The sequence below is a fragment of the Bos grunniens genome, chromosome 17 (genome assembly GCF_055505025.1).
Source record: "Bos grunniens cultivar Pamir isolate PY7600 chromosome 17, Bosgru_T2T1.0, whole genome shotgun sequence".
In the NCBI taxonomy this organism is placed as follows: Eukaryota; Metazoa; Chordata; class Mammalia; order Artiodactyla; family Bovidae; genus Bos; species Bos grunniens.
Window position 1 is genome coordinate 42,202,790 of NC_141181.1, and position 23,230 is coordinate 42,226,019.

Sequence of the window (23,230 nt, forward strand, 5' to 3'; positions counted from 1 at the left end):
GGAATGTCTTTCTTAAAGTTAATTCTGCCATTTAACATTTGTAAAACCAGTATATAAATGTGTCTTTCATGTTACTTCAACTCTTCATAGCCAACACAAATTCAGCACTTCTACAAAGAGCTTAATGAACAATAAAAATCAAGGCTCCAAAAAGAATTCAGGTCTCCTCACATCATCTTCCTTATTCCAGACAGACAAGACTATTGATCCTCTTTTATCCATAGAATGTGGGACTTACCCAATTTAATCACATGGCTAAAAGCTTTATTCATGTACTGAACTTTATGTAAATCTATTTACCACAAGGAAACAATCTTGTTGAAAATTACCTGATCCTGGAAAATATTGTTAAAGTTTTTACTGATTCTATACTGGCCAAGGATATTTAAGAAGGATCTAGAACATCTTGTTACACCATAAAGCAAGGAAACTCTGCAAAACTACCAGCACTGGGTCAAAGACTCAGAAACCAATTTGAGAAGAATCACTTTAAATAAAGATGAGGCAATGTGAACATCAGTAAGAATAATATCTACAAAATACTTAAATATATACATTTTTAAATCCATAAATTAGCAATGACAGTTAATAAAAACATGTTATTGCCTTTGAAAGATGCCATTTGATGGCTTTTTGAAAGAAGCCAAGTAATTATTTTGAAAACTGGTCAATAAAGGAAAATAAACAAGCTTTTTTCCTGCCTTTCCTATATGAACTCTACTCAGGGTGATAATTAAGGGGGGTTTTTCTTTTTGGAAAAAACTCCAGCTAATAAATGATGAAATAATACAGATTCAGAATTATAACCAATCTTGCAACACCAAGTGAATTAATGAATCAAGACAACAATGGTTAACTAATGCTAAAAACACAAAAAGAGAGAGAAGATGGCCAGAAGTTACCTTTCAAATGGGGATACTCAATATCACCTATGCAGTATTCACGCCAAAAAAGCTAATGTGAACCTCAACAAGCATCTAGATCTAATTATCCATTTATTAAGAATAAAGGCAATGTGTTAAATGCCACAGTGGTGCAATCATCAAATTCAAGACTGTGGGAATCTTTTCAAGAAAATTAGAGATACCAAGGGAACATTTCATGCAAAGATGGGGACAATAAAGGACAGAAATATTATGGACCTAAAAGAAGCAGAAGATACTAAGAAGAGAGGGGGAGAATACACAGAAAAACTATACAAAAAGGATCTTAATGACCCAGATAATCACGCTGGTGTGTTCACTCACCTAGAACCAGACATTCTGGAGTGCAAAGTCAAGTGGGCCTTAGGAAGCATAACTATGAACAAAGCTAGTGGAGGTGATGGAATTGCAGCTGAGCTATTTCAAATCCTAAAAGATGATGCTGTGAAAGTGCTGCACACGTATTTTGCAATATGCCAGCAAATTTGGAAAATTCAGCAGTGGCCACAGGACTGGAAAAGGTCAGTTTTCATTCCAATTCCAAAGACAGGCAATGCCAAAGAATGTGTAAACTACCATAAAATTGCAGTCATCTCACACACTAGCAAAGTAATGCTCAAAATTCTGCAAGCTAGGCTTCAACAGTACATGAACTGGGAACTTCCAGATGCTCAAGCTGGATTTAGAAAAGGAAGAGAAACCAGAGATCAAATTGCCAATATCCACTGGATCATGGAAAAAACAACAGAACTACAGAAAAACATCTACTTCTGCTTCACTGGGGCTTCTCTGATAGCTCAGTTGGTAAAGAATCTGCCTGCAAAAAAGGAGATCTTGGTTCAATTCCTGGGAGGGGAAGATCCGCTAGAGAAGGGATAGGCTATCCACTCCAGTATTCTTGGGCTTCCCTTGTGCCTCAGCTGGTAAAGAATCTACCTACAATGTGGGAAACCTGGGTTCGATTCCTGGGTTGGGAAGATCCCCTGGAGAAGGGAAAGGCTACTCACTCTTGTATTCTGTCTTAGAGAATTCCATGGATTGTATAGTCCATGGGGTTGCAAAGAGACAGACAGGACTGAGCAACTTTCACGTTCACGCTTCATTGACTACTCTAAAGCTTTGATTGTGTGGATCACAACAAACTGTGGAAAATTCTTCAACAGATGGGAATATCAGATCTTACCTGTCTCCTGAGATACCCATATGCAGGTCAAGAAACAAAAATTAGAACCAGACATGGGACAATGGACTGGGTTCCAAACTGGGAAAAGAGTATGCCAAGGCTGTATATTGCCACCCTGCATATTTAACCTATATGCAAGCACATTATACAAAATGCCAGGCTAGATGAAGCACAAGCTGGAATCAAGATTGCTGGGAGAAATATCAACAACCTCAGATATGCAGATGACACCACACTATGGCAGAAAGCAAAGAGAAACTAAAGAGACTTTTGATGAAAGTGAAAGAGGAGAGTGAAAGTGCTGCCTTAAAACTCAACATTCAAAAAACTAAGGTCATGGCATCCTGTCCCATTACTTCATGGCAAATAGATGGGGGTTTCAATGGAAACAGTGAGAGACTTTATTTTCTTGGGCTCCAAAATCACTGCAGATGGTGACTGCAGCCATGAAACTAAAACACACTTGCTTCTTGGAAGAAAAGCTATGGCAAAGCTAGACAGCACATTAAAAAGCAGAGACATTAGTTTTCTGACAGAGGTAAGTATAGTCAAAGCTATGATTGTTTCAGTAGTCATGCATAGATGTGAGATTTGGACATAAAGAAAGCTGAGCACTGAAGAATTGATGCTTTTGAAACTGTGGTGTTGAAGAAGACTCTTGAAAGCCCCTTGGACTGCAAGATCACACCAGTCAATGCTAAAGGAAATCAGTCCTGAATATTCATTGGAAGGACTGATGCTGAAGCTGAAGCTCCAATGCTTTGGCCACCTCATGTGAAAAACTAGCTCATTGTAAGACCCTGATGCTGGGAATAATTGAAAGCAGGAGGAGAAGGGACGACAGAGAATGAGCTGGCATCACCAACTCAACTGACATGCGTTTGAGCAAGCACCTGGAGACAGTGAAGGACAGGGAAGGCTGTCATGCTGTAGTTCATGGGGTCACAAAGAGTGGGACATGACTGAGCGACTGAACTGACTGACAGACTGTGGGGAAACTATATCACCTTACAAAGGGTTAAGATATATGTTAACCAACTGGATATATGGGGCTCATTTTTATCCTGATTCAAACTGTGAAAAAAGCAGATGATGTTAGAAACAAATTAATGTTAACTTGCCTATATATGATAATAATACTGTGGTTATATTTAAACCAAGAGAATTATTCTTTCAAAGTACAAACTGAAATATTTACAGATGAAATAACAGGATGTGAAGTATCTGCTTGAAAATAATGGTGAGGGGCAGAAGGACAGAGATAAAATGACATTCCTCTTATCAGTCATTAAAAAAGTTGGCTTAAGGGTCCCGGAGGGTCTCCATATTATTCTGTCCTTATTGTTATTTAAAATATTTCTTAATGAAAGTTAAAAATAATTTACTTCCATTTTAAATTGAAAAGTAGGATCATAAATTAAACTTAAAATGAATTATGTGGAGTTTTGCGGCAAAACAACAAACTCAGTTTCCTCCATTTGGTCTTATAACAACAATAAAAACAAAATTAAACAAGATTTTCTCAAGGGATAATTTAAACAGGGACTACATGCCATTGTAAAAAATATATTAATGAAGATTTCTTTTGAAAAATTCAAGGATCACCTATGATTTCCATTCACTGTAAATAAATAGCCAGGTTTCCCAGATGGCACAGTAGTAAAGAATCACCTGCCAATGCAGGAAGCACAAGAGACACAATCCTTCCAGGATTCAAGTCCTTTTCTTGATTTTCATCATCAGTGAGGACAGTACCACCATTGTTCATCAGAATCAATTCGATAGCTATTAATGTGCTTGAAAATAGTTATTAAGTTCTTCAGTTTTCTTTTCTAGTAGGGAAAAAAAAGCTAATTTTCTAAACTTTTTCCACTGTCAAGGTCCTACCTTTTCACATTCCAATCATGATGTGACTCTGCTTTGTCACCTCTTTAAAAACTACATATCAGTTTTACATAACATATGCATGTATATGCACTAAGTCACTCCAGTACTGTCTGACTCTTTGTGACCCTATGGACTGTAGCTCTCTAGGCTCCTCTGCTGCTGCTGCTGCTGCTAAGTTGCTTCAGTCGTGTCCAACTCTGTGCAACCCCATAGGTGGCAGCCCACCAGGCTCCGCCGTACCTGGGATTCTCCAGGCAAGAACACTGGAGTGGGTTGCCATTTCCTTCTCCGATGTGTGAAAGTGTAAAGTGAAAGTGAAGTCGCTCAGTCGTGTCCGACTCTTAGCGACCCCATGGACTGTAGCATACCAGGCTCCTCAGTCCATTGAATTCTCCAGGCAAGAATACTAGAGTGGCTTGCCCTGCCCTCCTCCAGGGGATCTTCTAGACCCATGGATCAAACTTGCGTCTCCTGCATCTCAGGCTAGTTCTTTACCTTCGAGCCACCAGGGAAGCCCACACATACGTATATTTCTTTCCTTTTGGACTTTCTTCCCATTCAGGTCACCACAGAGCACTGAGTAAGTTCCCTGTACTATACAGTAGGTTGCCTTCAGTTATCTATTTTATACATAATATCAATAGTGTATATGTGTCAATCCCAGTCTCCCTATTCATTTCATATCCCTCTTTTTTCCCTTAGTATAAATATGTTTGTTCTCTACATCTATGTCTCTATTTCTGCTTTGCAAGTAAGATCATCTATACCATTTTTATAGATTCCACAGGCATTAATATACAGTATTTGTTTTCCTCTTTCTGACTTACTTCACTCTGTTTGACAGCCTCTGTGATGACCTAAATGGGAAGGAAACCCAAAAGAAGAGGGAATGTATGTGACTGTAAAGCTGATTCACTTTGCTGCACAGCATAAACTGACACAACATTGTAAAACAACTATACTCCAAAAAGAAAAATATGAAACCCACATAACCCACGACCTCTCTTTAAATACATTATTTTGCCTTTTTATACTTAGTATTTGAAGCTATTATATACATGCACAGATAAAAATTCTCTTTTTGCACACCTTAAATAATCATATGGGTGGTGATCTATGTTATAGATTGTCATATAGCACTTATACATGAGCTTCCTTTCTTCTAGGCAATAAATTACTTCATGTTGTTTGCATTTATTATGAAGTTTACCACATACTAAATTATAATTTCAAATAGTGATATTCTTAATATTCTGTCTTATCCACCATGAGGCTTCCCTGGTGGCTCAGTGGAAAAGAAGCCCCAGCCAATGCAAGAGACACAAGAGATGTGGTTTCAATCCCTGGGCCAGGAAGATCCCTTGGAAGAGGAAATGTCAACCCACTCCAGTATTCTTGCCTGGAGAATCCCATGGGCAATGGAGCCTGGTAGGCTACAGTCTGTAGGGTTGCAAAGAGATGCACATAACAGCAACTAAACATGCCCGCACACCTATCAACCAACATATATAACAAAACATTTTAAATGTAAATGCCAATATTCTAAACCTAACATTTACTGTCAGATCACCTTGTCCAAAATATGGAGATGATATATAAAATCAATAAAGATGCATTTAAAGAAATGGCTGAATCAAACTCATCCATTTAATGTATCAAAAATAACACAGTTGTGCAGATTCTGTTATTAAAACTCTCAGAATTAATATTCTGTAACCTCTAAAACCCCCCAAAATACATCCATTTATTGATGCTAAACTGCCCAGATGGTACAACATCAGAAATGAATTTAGTTTCATCAGAAGACATGGAAGAATATTCAATCATCTCCTAAGAACAGACAGAAATAATTCACGAACTGTGGGCTGATCTGTCCCATATTTTGAAAGGCTGATGTCCCAGCCTTACTAATCCATATTTCAGAGTTGTTTTTTGAGTAATAGTTACTGATTCTCATCAGGCACTCTATCTATCAGATCTAGTCTCTTAAATCTATTTTTCACTTCCACTGTGTAATCATAAGGGATATGATTTAGGTCATACCTGAATGGTCTAGTGGTTCTGCCTCTTGAGAAACCTATAGGCAGGTCAGGAAGCAACAGTTAGAACTGGATATGGAACAACAGACTGGTTCCAAATAGGAAAAGGAGTACTTCAAGGCTGTATATTGTCACCCTGCTTATTTAACTTCTATGCAGAGTACATCATGAGAAACACTGGGCTGGAAGAAGCACAAGTTGGAATCAAGATTGCCTGGAGAAATATCAATAACCTCAGACATGCCGATGACACCACCCTTATGGCACAAAGTGAAGAGGAACTAAAAAGCCTCTTGATGAAAGTGAAAGTGGAGAGTGAAAAAGTTGGCTTAAAGCTCAACATTCAGAAAATGAAGATCATGGCATCTGGTCCGATCACTTCATGGCAAATAGATGGGGAAACAGTGGAAACAGTGTCAGGCTTTATTTTCTTGGGCTCCAAAATCACTGCAGATGGTGACTGCAGCCATGAAATTAAAAGACACTTACTCCTGGAAGGAAAGTTATGACCAACCTAGATAGCACATTCAAAAGCAGAGACATTACTTTGCCAACAAAGGTCTGTCTAGTCAAGGCTATGGTTTTTCCTGTGGTCATGTATGGATGTGAGAGTTGGACTGTGAAGAAAGCTGAGTGCCGAAGAATTGATGCTTTTGAACTGTGGTGTTGGAGAAGACTCTTGAGAGTCCCTTGGACTGCAAGGAGATCCAACCAGTCCATTCTAAAGGAGATCAGTCCTGGGTGTTCTTTGGAAAGACTGATGATAAAGCTGAAACTCCAGTACTTTGGCCACCTCATGTGAAGAGTTGACTCACTGGAAAAGACTCTGATGCTGGGAAGGACTGGGGGCAGGAGGAGAAGGGGACAACAGAGGATGAGATGGCTGGATGGCATCACCGACTCGATGGACGTGAGTCTGGGTGAACTCCGGGAGCTGGTGATGGACCAGGAGGCCTGCAATTCATGGGGTTGCAAAGAGTCGGACACGACTGTGACTGAAGTGAAGTGAACTGAACTGAACTGACTCAAGTATTTTCTCAATGTGGTCTGCCCTTTTCCTAAAACTAAGAGTTTAGTATTATGTTTGGTTATATAAAATTAATAGATAATTCAAAAAAAATTTTTAAATCACTGACTATGCATATCACAAATAATATGGTGAAACCAAATTATTCATACAAAACACAAATTAATGCATTTAGTGTCTTGGTAACATAGTCTAATTAGGGGAGGAAGTATTACCTCTTTCCCTTCCACACAAACTAGCCTAAAAGTATCTTTATAAATACATTCATCCCTTAATTCAGAATATAAACTTGTATGAACAATGGGAATTCTATATAAATATTGGTTTGTTTAAAACTTTTAGTAGCTGGTTATTCGACCAGCATTTGTACCACTAAATCAGGATATATAAATCCTGGCTTTATTTCTAATTATTTCATTGCTTAGGACAAAGAAAATTTGAGATACACAATTGTTCATCTACAAATAGAAAAAAAAATCTGGAAAATTAACTTTTCTAGCTAATAAATGTACTTAAAATATATTCTGAAAAACCTCAAGAATATTATAGAACTCTACCAGAAAATTACTAGAACTAATCAATGACTATAGTAAAGTTGCAGGATATAAAATCAACACACAGAAATCCCTTGCATTCCTATACACTAATAATGAGAAAACAGAAAGAGAAATTAAGGAAACAATTCCATTCACCATTGCAACAGAAAGAATAAAATACTTAGGAATATATCTACCTAAAGAAACTAAAGACCTATATATAGAAAACTATAAAACACTGGTGAAAGAAATCAAAGAGGACACTAATAGATGGAGAAATATACCATGTTCATGGATTGGAAGAACCAATATAGTGAAAATGAGTATATTACCCAAAGCAATCTATAGATTCAATGCAATCCCTATCAAGCTACCAACAGTATTCTTCACAGAGCTAGAACAAATAATTTCACAATTTGTATGGAAATACAAAAAACCTCGAATAGCCAAAGCGATCTTGAGAAAGAAGAATGGAACTGGAGGAATCAACCTACCTGACTTCAGGCTCTATTACAAAGCCACAGTCATCAAGACAGTATGGTACTGACACAAAGACAGAAATATAGATCAATGGAACAAAATAGAAAGCCCAGAGATAAATCCATGCACATATGGACACCTTATCTTTGACAAAGGAGGCAAGAATATACAATGGATTAAAGACAATCTCTTTAACAAGTGGTGCTGGGAAAACTGGTCAACCACTTGTAAAAGAATGAAACTAGAACACTTTCTAACACCATACACAAAAATAAACTCAAAATGGATTAAAGATCTAAACATAAGACCAGAAACTATAAAACTCCTAGAGGAGAACATAGGCAAAACACTCTCTGACATACATCACAGCAGGATCCTCTATGACCCACCTCCCAGAATATCGGAAATAAAAGCAAAAATAAACAAATGGGACCTAATTAACCTTAAAAGCTTCTGCACATCAAAGGAAACTATCAGCAAGGTGAAAAGACAGCCTTCAGAATGGGAGAAAATAATAGCAAATGAAGCAACTGACAAACAACTAATCTTAAAAATATACAAGCAACTCCTACAGCTCAACTCCAGAAAAATAAGTGACCCAATCAAAAAATGGGCCAAAGAACTAAATAGACATTTCTCCAAAGAAGACATACAGATAGCTAACAAACACATGAAAAGATGCTCAACATCACTTATTATCAGAGAAATGCAAATCAAGACCACTATGAGGTACCATTTCACACCAGTCAGAATGGCTGCAATCCAAAAGTCTACAAGCAATAAATGTTGGAGAGGGTGTGGAGGAAAGGGAACCCTCTTACACTGTTGGTGGGAATGCAAACTAGTACAGCCACTATGGAGAACAGTGTGGAGATTCCTTAAAAAACTGGAAATAGAACTGCCTTATGATCCAGCAATCCCACTGCTGGGCATACACACTGAGGAAACCAGAAGGGAAAGAGACACGTGTACCCCAATGTTCATCGCAGCACTGTTTATAATAGCCAGGACATGGAAGCAACCTAGATGCCCATCAGCAGATGAATGGATAAGAAAGCAGTGGTACATATACACAATGGAGTATTACTCAGCCATTAAAAAGAATACATTTGAATCAGTTCTAATGAGGTGGATGAAACTGGAGCCTATTATACAGAGTGAAGTAAGCCAGAAGGAAAAACACCAATACAGTATACTAACGCATATATATGGAATTTAGAAAGATGATAACAATAACCCTGTGTACGAGACAGCAAAAGTGACGCTGATGTATGGAACAGTCTTATGGACTCTGTGGGAGAGGGAGAGGGTGGGAAGATTTGGGAGAATGGCATTGAAACAGGTAAAATATCATGTATGAAACGAGATGCCAGTCCAGGTTCAATGCACGATACTGGATGCTTGGGGCTAATGCAAGCCCCCCACTGGGAGGACCCAGAGGGATGGTATGGGGAGGGAGGAGGGAGGAGGGTTCAGGATGGGGAGCACATGTATACCTGTGGTGGATTCATTTTGATATTTGGCAAAACTAATACAATTATGTAAAGTTTAAGAATAAAATAAAATTAAAAAAAAAAGAATATTATAGAACTCTAAAATAAAGTTCTATACTCTACTAAATGCTCAGATTTCTGGACAGAAAAAAGAATGGCTAAAGTACTATTACTTATTTCTTTACTGTATTATTTCTTCATGTGCTTAACTGTTGCTGGATTAGTTATAGCTGTATAACCTATTCATAAGCTGACAATCTCCCTAAATATTCTCTCCAAGTGTTACTAGAAGCAGTTAACAGTCTCATCTTGAGCTAGTGTTCATAATACTGTGACAAAGTTATAGAAAAACCTACAGCCCCTGAACAAGTGAAGTCTAAATGTCTTGCGTACATGCTGAGTCACTTCAGTTGTGTCCAATTCTGTGAGACCCTATGGACTGTAGCCTGCCAGGTTCCTCTGTCAACGGGATTCTCCAGGAAAGAAGACTGAAGTGGGTTACCGTTTCCTTCTCCAGGGGATCTTCCCAACCCAGGGTTCGAACCTATGTCTCATATGTCTCCTGCATTGGCAAGCGGGTTCTTTACCAGTCGTGACACCTAGGAAGCCCCTTAAATATCTGAGTTTTCACATTTATGGGTGGAATTAAAAATGACTACTGCAAATAGTTCTATTTCATTCAGACCATGTCTTTTTTCTTAAAAATATTTTCTTTGTTGCATTTAAAATTCACTGCCCTTATTCATCTTTCAGGCACAGAAATTAATATTTATAGTCACTAAATCAAAGCAGCATGCCTAGACCAGATTAGATTAACATATATTTCCCTCTCTGACTTTCTCAGGAACATGGTAAAAGAAATTTATAATTTGGAAGCATTTTTATTCTATGCATAGTGCTTTTTTAGAACTGGAATCCATGTGCCTTTCTTTCAGGGAAAAACAGTATGGTTCAAAAGTAAAACCAAGTTATAAATCATTAGTTCTGGTTTTACCTACTGTCTACAGCAATGTATTACCTTATTTTATCAACACTAACCCAATAAATAAAAACCACATTTTGAGCACGTTCTGGTTCATATTTAATATATATGTATCCAAAGAAAAACCTACATTGAATGCATTAATATAGGTAACCCCAATACCCTACAGCTCAAATATGTTGAAAATCCATCTAGCTACTCTTTCTGGAGCTTTAGGAAGGATGCTCGGGTAACAGGGAGTTCCAGGCTACTGCCACATAGCTTGGATAAAAGTAGATTCCAGCAGTTCTAAGGGGTCACATGGCACCCCAATCACAAGTAAACCTGAAATAGTCAAAGATCTGCACAAAGATCAGGATGCATCTTTGTCTTCCTTTGTCTACAACTGGTGGGGCGAGGGAACATAACATGAAATAAATGTATGAATAAACATTTTAAAATGTGATACAACAGCAAAGTTATAACAGTTGTCATTAACAAGGAAAAATCAGAGAGCAAGCATCCCATTTCTATAAGACAAGTAAAACATTACATGAAGGACAAGTCTTTTGCCAGTATTTTGAGTCTTACACATTTATCTCTGAAAACAGATTCAGATAAAAGGCCACTGTAATACTCCACATTAAAACATAAGTATCCATTTGAAAATAACTTGAAAATGTATCCACAAAGTCAATTTTGACTTTAATATACAACTACTTAATAATATCACTCTAATGGTGACCTCTCTATGGCTGCACTTGAACTCAAATCAATTTGTATAATTTAATGATTGGAGATTATCTCATTTCAATTTCATTTAATATTTCTAAAGTGTTAATAAAATCATTTAAATGTCTCAGGTTCTTTTCACAAGTACATAAGTCTATCCTCATCATCTGATCCTTTATTTCCCAGAGCTTGTCTTTCTTCTCTCTTCAAATACTAGAGTTTCTCTTTTTCTATTTATATCAGCTGTTGTCTCCTTGAATTATCTCAAAAGTTCATTGTCAACTAGAGGGCGCAGTAGAGAGGGTGAAGTGTGTCCCTAAAGATAAAATGCCACCTTCCACCTCATCAAAAAGGAGAATTCATCTCTGATCCTTTGATTTAGCAAGCAGGATTCAGGTTCTAATATCATCTCAAAACACACAGATGTTCAACTCATTCTTTTATTAACCCCATTTATTGATTATCAACTCTGTTCCAGCATTATCTTAAGCACTGTATGTACAGTTAAGTATAGTGGTTACTGCCAGGGCATTGGCTTCCTGTGCATATAGACAGATCTTAAACAAAGAGATTAAAATCTGTATGATTAAACAGTTCCTAGAACAGACTAGAAGCTTAATTCTTGGGTGAAAGAATGAACATCAATATTAATTGTATATTGTGATAAGTACTATAGGAAAAAAAGAGGTTACTTTGAGAGAAGATAACAATATTAAATGCATCTCTGTGGGAATGTTATATAACCTGAGACCTAAGCAGAATTTTTACGAGAATGTGCAGAGATTTGAGGTGAAAGAGTTTGGTACATCTGAGAAAGTGAAAGAATGTTAGTGAAATGGGTTTAGCTTGGTAGATGAGCAAGACCATAGTATAAATAGGCAGGAACCAAATACTAATAAGACCCTAAAGTCATGTTAGTAATTTTTAACTTTATCTTCATTATAATGAAGAGTCATTGGAGTATATTCAGCAATGTGGCCAGAAAAGCACATAAAACAGTCAAAAAATAGAGCTACGATATGATCCAACAATCCCACTCCTGGGCATGTGCTGTGCTCAGTCGTTAGTTGTGTCAGACTATTTGCAACCCCACGGACAGTAACCCACCAGGATCCTTGTGGAATTTTCCAGGCAACAATACTGAAGTGTGTTGCCATTTCCTACTCCAGGGGATCTTCCCAAACCCAGAGATTGAACCCACGTTTCTTGTGTCTCCTGCATTGGCAGGTAGGTTCTTTACCACTGAGCCAGCTGAGAAGCCACTCCTGGGCAAATATTCAGGGAAAACCATAATTCAAAAAGATGGACCCTGATGTTCATTGCAGCACTATTTACGATAGCCATGATATGAAAACTACCTAAATGTCCATCTATAGAAAAATGGATAAATATGTGGTGTATATATATATAATTAAATAAATGTATATAATTAAATAATTATATTAAATTAATTAAATTAAATTAAATTAAATTAAATAAATATATATAAATAAATAAATTAAATAAATATATATATAATTAAATAAATTATATATAAATATATAATTAAATTAAATAATGCCATTTGCAGCAACATGGATGGACCTAGAGATTGTCATATTAAGTGAAATAAGTCAGACAAATATCATATGATATCACTTATATGTGGAATCTAAAAAAAATGACACAAATGAACTTGTTTACAAAGCAGAACCAGACTCACAGACATAGAAAACAAACTTATGATTACCAAAGGGTAAACAGACTGAGATATAAATTAGACACTTGGGATTAATATCCACACACTAGTACATATAGAATAGATAAACAACAAGGACCTACTATGTAGCACAGGGACCTCGATTCAATATCTTGTAACATTCTATGTGGGAAAAAAGTCTGAAAGAGTGGATATTTGTATACATATAACTGAACTTTGCTGTATACCTGAAACTAACACAGTATTGTAAATCAACTGTACCCCAATATAAAGCAATGACTAAATTTAAAGAAATTAATAAAAGCATTCAAAGTTTCTGGCTCCTTTATAGAAAATGGATTGAAGAGAAACAAGTACAGAAATGGAAGGATGAAGGATGAGCACATGGGCCTGGAGACTTGACAAGGACACAGAAGAGTGGCTAGAAATAAAAGTCATTTAGATGGTAGAAATCCTAGAAGAGGGGTCAAGAGTGAAGAGTCAGCAGAGGGCAAGATGCTAAGCCCTTTATCCCATGAAAAAGAAGGATACTTCAGAGCAACCCAGCACACTGGAATCTGTATTTACTCTAAACAGTTCTGTGTTTCAGTTTTTCATTCCCCATGGGTAGAGCAAAGCTCTCCCTTCTCAAAGCAGGAAGAAACTTGCTCAGTTTGTATAGTGATGACTGACTTTCCCACAGAGTGTTCTTACTCTCAGGACTGGAGACCAGGACAGAGAACCTGACACTAGGCTCTGGTTGCTGCAGTCAACGTCTGCAAACTGATCCTGGAGAAGGGCTGGTGCCTGGCTCCCGGCTCCACTGTCATTGCAGGAAAGCAAGGTGCCTTCTCCTGGTAGGAATAAGCTTCTGGCTTTCCCCTGAACCCTTAAAGCACGCTGCTCCCTGAACAGGCTGGTATTTTGGCAATGGTGGTCCTCAATACTTCCGAGTTTGGTGGTGGATACTCTTTTGAGAAAAATCACCTATGACCACGTACACAAAGCGTTCATACTATTTTAGGAAGTACACAGGCCCATTGAAGCTGAATCACAGACCCAGGAATGGTTAGCAATACCTAGAATTCTATGACATGTAAGGTTAATCAGGTCTGCTAATACCAAACTTCAGGATAAATGATGTGGGAAACACAAAGCAAGTACTCTCACCCCCAAAATAAAAACTAGCATAATGAGCCTAGACTCTAATTGGCATGCTAATCCAAACCATCTCCTCATAAGTAACCACAGAGACTTGTGACAAAGCTGTGGTATCAAAAGACTTGAGTTCAGCTGAACCACACATGAATGAATCATGAAAAAGTCTTTCAATGTCTCTAAGATTTAGGAATCTCATTACAAAGCAAGGTTAATAACAACCATCCTTGCCTGTTCAAACTTTTTCATGGGGCAATATGTAATACTTATATATTTTTTAGATGTTCTTATTTGCATATTTACTCAGATCTTACTTACACTAGTTTCCAAGGAGTCACTTCACTCACCTTGGACTGGAAATATAGTCCTCTTAAGGTCTGAGCTGCTGATATCAGAAAGGGCTGTTCTTACAGGCATTATGTGAACACAATCTATCTCTATAAATTGTACATCCACAACGTTTTTGTTTATTTTATTCTAAATATGCTTCCTAGTTCAAATTGCATTTCATTTTCAGAGCATAGTTAAGACAAGTTACCCTTGGACTATGGCTTCCCCAGTGGCTCAGCAGTAAACAATCTGCCTGCAATGGAGAAGACAGAAGTTCGATCCCTGGATTGGGAAGATCCCCTGGAGGAGGGTGTGGCAACCCACTCCAGTATTCTTGCCTGTAGAATCACATGGACAGAGGAAACTGGCAGGCTATGGCCCATAGGGTAACAAAGAGTCAGACACTACTGAAGTGACTAAGCATGCACGCACCCGTGGAATATACTCACACAGCTCGATATCATTTGTAAGTATGGATATGATGTGTGGGCATTGAACTTGACCCATTACAAAAAGAGAGAGGCATTGTCGCTTACCTCTGTCACTGTCGTAGAGGTAGGCAAACTTGTCCCACTGGTAGTACTCAATCAAGCTGAGGAGGGCTCCTTTGAGGTCCGGTCGCATCTGAATGACAAATGGATGGGTGCCATCTGTTGGGAAGCTGGGAGTGATGAAGGACACATGGAGCGTGCCACAAAATGATGTGATGGTGTTTACTGACTTCTTGTCATAAAATCCAAAAATAGCATAGACTCCTCTTGAAAACTGGGAGCAGACTAGAAGAACAGGGGAAATAGAAAGATAAGTCATTGAAATTGGCATACAATCACATGCATTTGCTTGAAGCTAATGTCATTTTATATAATACACAAAAGAATCAACAAATTAAAACAGAGAGAGAGCTGATAATTCATCAACTTTATGAAGACTTACTCTATTTGAGAAATACAAAGATTTATAAAGCATTAAAAAATAATTCTGGTTATGGGACTATATCAAACTTAAAAGTTTTTGCACAGTGAAAGAAACTATTAACAAATCTAAAAAGGCAGCCTACTGAATGGGAGAGGATAATTTGCAAATCATATATCTGATTGGGGGTTAATATCCAGCATATACAAATAACTCATATAGCTCAACAAAAAATGAAAACAACCCAATTAAAAAGTGGCAGAGGACCTGAGTAGATATTTTTCCCAAGAATACATACAGATGGCCAACAGACACATGAAAAGATGTTCAACATCATTAATATTGCTGCCGCTGCTGCTGCTAAGTCACTTCAGTCGTGTCTGACTCTATGTGACCCCATAGACAGCAGCCCACCAGGCTCCCCTGTCCTTGGGATTCTCCAGGCAAGAACACTGGAGTGGGTTGCCATTTCCTTCTCCAATGAATGAAAGTGAAAGGTGAAAGTGAAGTCACTCAGTCGTGTCCGACTCTTAGCGACCCCATGGACTGTAGCCCACCAGGCTCCTCCGTCCATGGGATTTTCCAGGCAAGAGTATTAGGGAAATGTAAATCAAACCCCACAATGAGACATCACTTCACACCCATTAAAGTGGGCATCATCAAAACACAACAAATAACAAGTGTTGGCAATATATGGAGAAAGGCAAATCCTTGCACAGTGTTAGTAGAAGGTAAATTTGTACAGCAACTATGTAAAACATTACAGTGATTCCTCAAAAAATTAAAAGTAGAACTACCATCAAGCAATTCTACTTCTGGGTACTTTTCTAAAGTAATGCACCCCTATAATGTTCACAGCAGTGTTATTCATAATAGCCAAGACATGGAAGCAACATAAGTGACCATCAACATATAAGTAGGTAAAGAAGATGTGGTGTGTATACATATAAGGAAATATTACTCAGCTATAAAAAAAAAAAAAGAAGAAAATCATGGATAGACCTAAAGCATATTGTGCTAAGTGAAATAAGCAAATACTGTATGACTTCATTTATATGTGGAATCTAAAAGACAAAACAATTATGTAAATATAACAAAACAGAAACAGATACAGAGAATAAAGAGATGATCACCAGTGGGGTGGGGATAAGGGGTATGGATGAGTGAAATATGTGAAGGGAATCAAGTGGTACGAATTCCAGTTGCAAGATAAATGAGTCATAGGGATGAAATGTACATTGTGAGGAATATAGTCAATAGTACTTTGTATGGTGACAGATGGACTTATCATGGTGATTATTTTGTAATATACAGAAATAAGGAATTATGTTGTGCACCAGGCAGTAACATAGCACTGTAGGTCAATTATACATGAAACACAAACAAACTCATAAAAAAAAAATATTCTATTTCTGGTCGCCAGAGCTGAGGAGTGGGGAAAGGGACAATTGGATGAAAGGAGTCAAATGTATGAAATTACTGTTATAAGATAAAGAAGTATTAGGGATGTAATATGAAGTGAAGTGAAGTGAAAGTGTTTGTCGCTCAGTCATGCCTGACTCTTTGTGACCCCATGGACTGTAGCCCACCAGGTTTCTCTGTCCATGGTATTTTCCAGGCAAGAACACTGAAGTGGTTAGTCATTCCCTTTGCCAGGGAATATTTCTGGCTAGGGATCGAACCTGTTCCATGTGCATTGGCAGGTACATTCTTCACCATCTGAGCCACGAGGAAAGCCCAAGGATGTAATATAAGACACAGTAAATGTAATTAACACTGCAGAATGTTATATATGAAAGTTGTTAAGAGAGTAAACCTTAATAGCTCTCATCTCAAAATTTTTACATTTTTCTTTTATTTTGTATCTATGTGATATTATGAATGTTCACCAAACTTACTGTGGTCATCATTTCATGATATACGTAAGTCAAATCATTATGCTGTCTGTCTTAAACTCATACAGTGCTGTATGTCAATTACATCTCCATAAAACAGGGCTTCCTTGGTGGCTCAGATGGTAAAGAACCTGCCTGCAAAGCAGGAGACCCAGACTTGACCTGTGAGTCAGGAAGATCCCCTGGAAAAGGGAACGTCTACAAACTTCAGTATCCTGGCTTCGAAAATTTCATGGACAGAAGCCTAGTGGCCTACAGTCCATGGGATTTCAAAGAGTTGGACATGACTGAGCAACTAACACTTTCAGAACTGGAAGAAAAAAATAAACATGTACATTATTAGTTAACAGCCTATGTAAATGTAAACATACTTTAGGATAGCTTTATAAAAAACAAGAGTACAAGTAAAAATCATTAATTGTAAGAAGAACTAACTGCCATTATCTGGGATTTATATATATTCATGAGAGTTCATTCCTTATATTAGCTGATTCTTTTAAAAGGCTTTATTGTGCTAATAATGCTTTTATACTACACAATTGGTGTGCTTATGAAAAGTCCCATGCTGACCAAAACCTCTTTGAGAGAAGATAGAAGCAGGCCTGGCATCACGCATAGACACATGTCACCCAAAAAGGACATCTCTCGCCCTCAGAGACTGAGTCAAGTAGCAGCTGAATGAAGCTCAGAACTCCTAACCTTTTTTAACCTTTCGCATGAATTTAATATATGCATGTGTCTACTTCACATGAGACAAAATATTATCAAAATGCTTTGGTTTAGAATCATTCTTAGAAGGAAAAATACAATATTTTATTGGGAAGTCCCCGTCACTCCCACAATACCTTGTTCTCTACTGTTACTTGTATTTCAGTGAAGAACCTTCTCCCAAACCCTCCCCTGCAGTCAGACCATCACTAAGTCGTGGTCATTCGAATACCTAAATGTACTCCAAGGTTGTCCCCTGATGTCTTTCTCTACTCCATCCAGTTCACTAACAGCATATGTTATGTACCTGGTGCTTGCCCTGTGGCCTGGTATGGTACATTAACTTACCTATTTCTCGTGATAACCCTCAAAATGGGAACTATTATTATTTCCAAATTGCTGATAGGGAAATTAAAATGTAGGAAGACGAAGTGACTTAACCAGTCAGACATCTAGTAAATGAGAGATGCTGTATTGAAACCCAAACAGTTGGGATTCAGAGTCCACACTCTTTATTAATGGATAATACTGTGTTTCTCACTCAGATTAGTGGAATACCTACCCAGTGTTCTTCCTTCATCCAGTTATGCCCCTTTCATTCAATTCTCCACAATTTAACCAGAATAATTTTTGAAACACAAATTTAATCCTATCTTTCTGAGAAGTAGGGTTCCTTTGTCCAAGACTAACCCCTGCAACACACAATACAAACCATAGACTCCAGCACTTAAGACAACAAATTTAGGTCAACTACATGCTTTGAGTGGATGAATAACTGATGTTTTTTAATTTCAAAGTTTATTTCAATCCAAAATATGAAAGTCAGCTATCCAAACTTCCTTTTACATTGATTAAACTTCATTTAAAGGATAAAGCCAATACTATCATATTTCACTTTAATTTAGTCACAAAAAAAAAGATCCATAGAAAAAGTAGATTTATTTCATAAATAAAAGTATTATTTATTTTCATAAGTAAAGATAATTGTTTAATAATAAGAAAGTTGCCAAAGATTATAATAGCTAATTGCAGGCAATCAATACATGATAGGCAATAATTTCTAATGACTACTGTGTGATATGAAGTGAAAGGAAAGCCAGATTAATTAGTTATTTCTTTGAGTGGCCTTTATTCATCAAATATTCCTATTTTCCTTTAAATATTTATTAGTCTTCAACTCATTTCACATTTTCTGGGATTTTAGGTATAATATGTCATTGTGTAATGTGTCTAGGTCTGTGTAATGTATGAATCGCCATCTTTACTACCGATTTTCTACACAACAGACTAATATATCTCAGAAAATAACAGTGTGTATTTATTTACATTTATTTTAAAACTTTAATATAAAGCAAAGATGAGATTCCTGACATATTCACACTTATAGTTCTGTCCTGGTCTGAGTACAGAACTGGAAAACCACCTTTAATCTGTCTGACTCTGCTCATTGCTCACATACATGAAAAAGCCCTTTCACTATTAAAACCCATCTAGGCAAATTCTGCCATGATTTATTTTATACATATATGTATGTGTACTGACATGTATATCTTAAATCTCAAGCTTGTTCAGAAATTGTTGATTCCACAAGACATAAAAATGAGAAGTTGCTCTAAAATTCTCTCTGGATCTATTTTATTTCATTTCCTGCAAAGTACTGGCATATCACCTAAATACTATAGGAATATCAGGCAACATGATTTACTAATGAGGCTTCCTCATCCATTCTCAGTGAATCACTCGGTAAAAGAGGCCAGTGTTTGAATACACAGTCTGAATAAGGAGCCATTACCTTTCATTTTCCATTTGTTTTAGACTCTGGAGTAAGTTGTCAAGGGACCTCCTGGTTATCATGACCATCTGGAAACACCTGGCACTGGTCCAACAATATGCAAAGCTGCACAAGACTTCATCAGAAATGACAATTCACTAACTCAGGAGGTACTTGCAAAAAGTGCAGGCAGTTTAGCTGATTTTCCAGGCAGTTCAGCTGATTTCCCAGTGGCCATAATTGCAGAACCATGGCCACTCCCTCCTGACTATTCAGCCACCTCTTAACCTCCCCTCTTGTCCTCCATCTCTTCATAACACATATTCAGTTGTCCACTTGCCCATACCCTCTATTTTTTAGGTTTTTCCTCTCCTGGTGTCCCTTTACCACACACACAATGAGCCCCATTTAGTTAACACAGCTCCTCTCCCTTGACCTCATGTCTGTCATTGTTCCTGTCCCCAAGCATGATAAGATGACATTGCAATTTATACCCAGGACTCAGTCAGAATGTTGGCTTGAGCTAAAGTGTTTAATTTACCCAATTTGCAAGACCATCTCAACAAGAAACACTGAGTGCTATGTTCCTAACACTCCACTCCCAAAGTATCAGAGTGTTTGCATGCTATTAATGATACTGATCTTCTCCCCAATACTACACTGATACAAGAGCCCACCAACATAGTACCCCAGAATATGAGTGCTCTACTTTGAAAGGACTCCTCCTTGATTAGAAACAAAATTACTCATTTTCATCTCTACCTTATTTCCTAGCAATCTTCCAAAATTCAGTCATTTCCCTAACATATCTATTCTGAAAGAAGGAAGACTTACTATCAAGACAATATTTAAGTAATGTATCGTAGCTCTGGAAACAGTTTCAAAGACACATTTCTATTTTTTTTAATTTTTTAAAATTTTACATGTAGTCAAAGCTATGGTTTTTCTAGTAGTTATGTATGGATGCAAGAGTTGGACCATAAAGAAAGCTGAGCACCAAAGAATTGATGCTTTTGAACTGTGGTGTTGGAGAAGACTCTTGAGAGTCCCTTGGACTTCAAGGAGATCAAACCAGTCAATCCTAAAGGAAATCAATCCTGAATATTCACTGGAAGGACTGATGCTGAAGCTGAAGCTCCAATACTTTGGCCACCTGATGCAGAGAGGCAACTCATTGAAATAGACACTGATGCTTGGAAAAAAAGAAGGGAGGAGGAGAAGGGGACAAAAGGGGACAAGATGGTTAGATGACATCACTGACTCCATGGGCATGAGTTTGAGCAAGCTCCGGGAGATGGTGAAGGACAGAGGAGTCTGGGATACTGCAGTTCATGGAGTCACAAAGAGCCCGACATGACTGAGCGACCGAACAACAATAGCTGATTAGTGTTGTGATAGTTTCAGGAGAACAGCAAACGGACTCAGTCATGTATATACATGCATCCATTTCCTCTAAACTCCCCTCCCATCCAGATTGCCACATAACATTGAGCAGAGTTCCATGTGCTATACTGTAAGTCCTTGCTAGTTCTTTATTTTATATATAGCAGTGTGTACATGTCCATTCCAAACTCCCTAACTGTCCTTTCCCCTTATCCTTCCCTGGCAACAATAACAACTCACAGTTCTTTAAGTCTGTGAGTCTCTATGTTTTGTAAATAAGTTCATTTGTATAATTTATTTTCCAATTACGCATATAAGAAATGTCATACGATATTTCTCCTTCTCTGTCTGACTTATTTACTTAATATGATGATCTCCAGGTCCACCCCTGTTGCTTCAGGGGCATTAAAATAAGTTAGACAATACTGCACCCCATATAGTCACCTTCTCCCGTGCCACCTCTGGAGGGAGAGGAAGAGAAAGCTCCCAGTTTCACATCGAGATTCATGACCCACACAACTACCCTCTGTATATAAACACTATTATAAACTTTTGAATTCTTATGCTACATAGCATTAGAATTTTATTTATGCCTTACAATTCCAAGCTGAATGTAAAATATTAGGTAAAGATGCTCTGAGTATGCCTTTAATTAAATATTTAATATCAACTTTGAGAAACTCAGCAAAGGCAAATCCTTTTTAAAGATACTTTAGGTCAAACAGCAGAAATTATAATCTCCTGCGTATAAGTAACTTGCTGATTACTCTGCTTTTTATTACAAGCCCAGATGATAAAAGTCAATAACAATTCTGATGGAGCATCCAACTCATATCTTTTTCTCTTGGGTCATTCTGCTCATTGGTACTGCTAATGTGTTATATTCCATACAGCCTGGAGAACCTTGCATGATTATTTAGTAGAAAGGGAGAATAAAAGAGCCTGATGGTTTTTGCTCAACATGTTTTACATTTATAAATTGTCATTGACTGGTATGAAATCTGTAGTCTGCTTCATAAGCAGGAACCGTGCTTTGCAGCTTGTGTGAAGTCTGCACAAGTCCGTGTGAAAGCTGCATCACCAAACAAGCCTGACCTCAAAATCTGGAAACCAAAGAAAATCTCTCTCATCTTTTATCACACAGTTTTTGGCAGGATGTCCTTGTAAACATTGACCCCAATTTTACTATTGAAATCTTCCTTAAGATCTCTTAATCATTAAATCTAATAATTTTTTCTCATATGTAGTTTTCTTGGACTCTCTGAATTTATTTATTATTATTTATTCTTTTTCCATACAAAAATTAATCTGTTCTAGTTCTATGAAAACTGCCATTGGTGCTTTGATAGAGATTGTACTGAATCTATAGATTGCCGTGAATACTAAAAAGAATACTAAGATGAGATCACTTTACTTAGTAGCCATTTAAAGTTATTTTAAAATAATGACTGTATTTCCCTGTACAATACATCCTTGTTGCTTACTTGTTTTATACATAATAGTTTATATCTCTTAACCCCTTACACTTATCTTGACTTCCACCCTTCTCTCTCCCCACAGGTAACTAGTTTGTTCTCCATATCTGTGTGTTTCTGTTCTTTATATATGTTCCTTTGTTTTAATTTTTAGATTCCAAATATGATAACATACAGTATTTTTCTTTCTCTGGCTGACTTATTTCACTAAAAACATATTACCCTCCAGGTCCATCTACGTTGTTGCACGTGGAAATATTTCATTCTTTTTATGGCTAAGTAATATTTTAGTGTCTCTGTGTGTGTGTGTGTGACATTTATCCATTTGTCTGTTGATAGACACTTAGACTGGCTTCCCAGGTGGCTCAGTGATAAAGAATCTGCCTGCAATGCAGGAGATGCAGGAGATGCTGGTTCTGTCCCTGGGTTGGGAAGATCCCATGGAGGAGGAAATGGCAACCCACTCCAGTAGTCTTATCTGGAAAATTCCATGGACAGAGGAACCTTGCAGGCTACAGTCCATGGGGTTGCAAAGAACTGAATATGACTGAGCATGCATGCACATACACTTAGGTCACTTCCATATCCTGGCTATTTTAAATAATGCTGCTATGAACATTAAGGTGCATATGTCTTTTCAAATCAGTGTTTTCATTTTC

General features: G+C 37.4%; 1 protein-coding gene across 3 annotated transcripts in view; it reads right to left on the reverse strand.

Moving 5' to 3' along the window:
- Positions 1-23,230, reverse strand: part of GRIA2 (glutamate ionotropic receptor AMPA type subunit 2) — a 184,962-nt gene that overhangs the window by 77,993 nt on the left and 83,739 nt on the right. For all 3 annotated transcript variants that reach the window (XM_086345950.1, XM_086345949.1, XM_086345951.1), the window contains exon 3: positions 14,964-15,203. In XM_086345950.1, the coding sequence (XP_086202076.1) occupies positions 14,964-15,203 (240 nt within the window). The remainder of the gene's footprint in view (positions 1-14,963; positions 15,204-23,230) is intronic.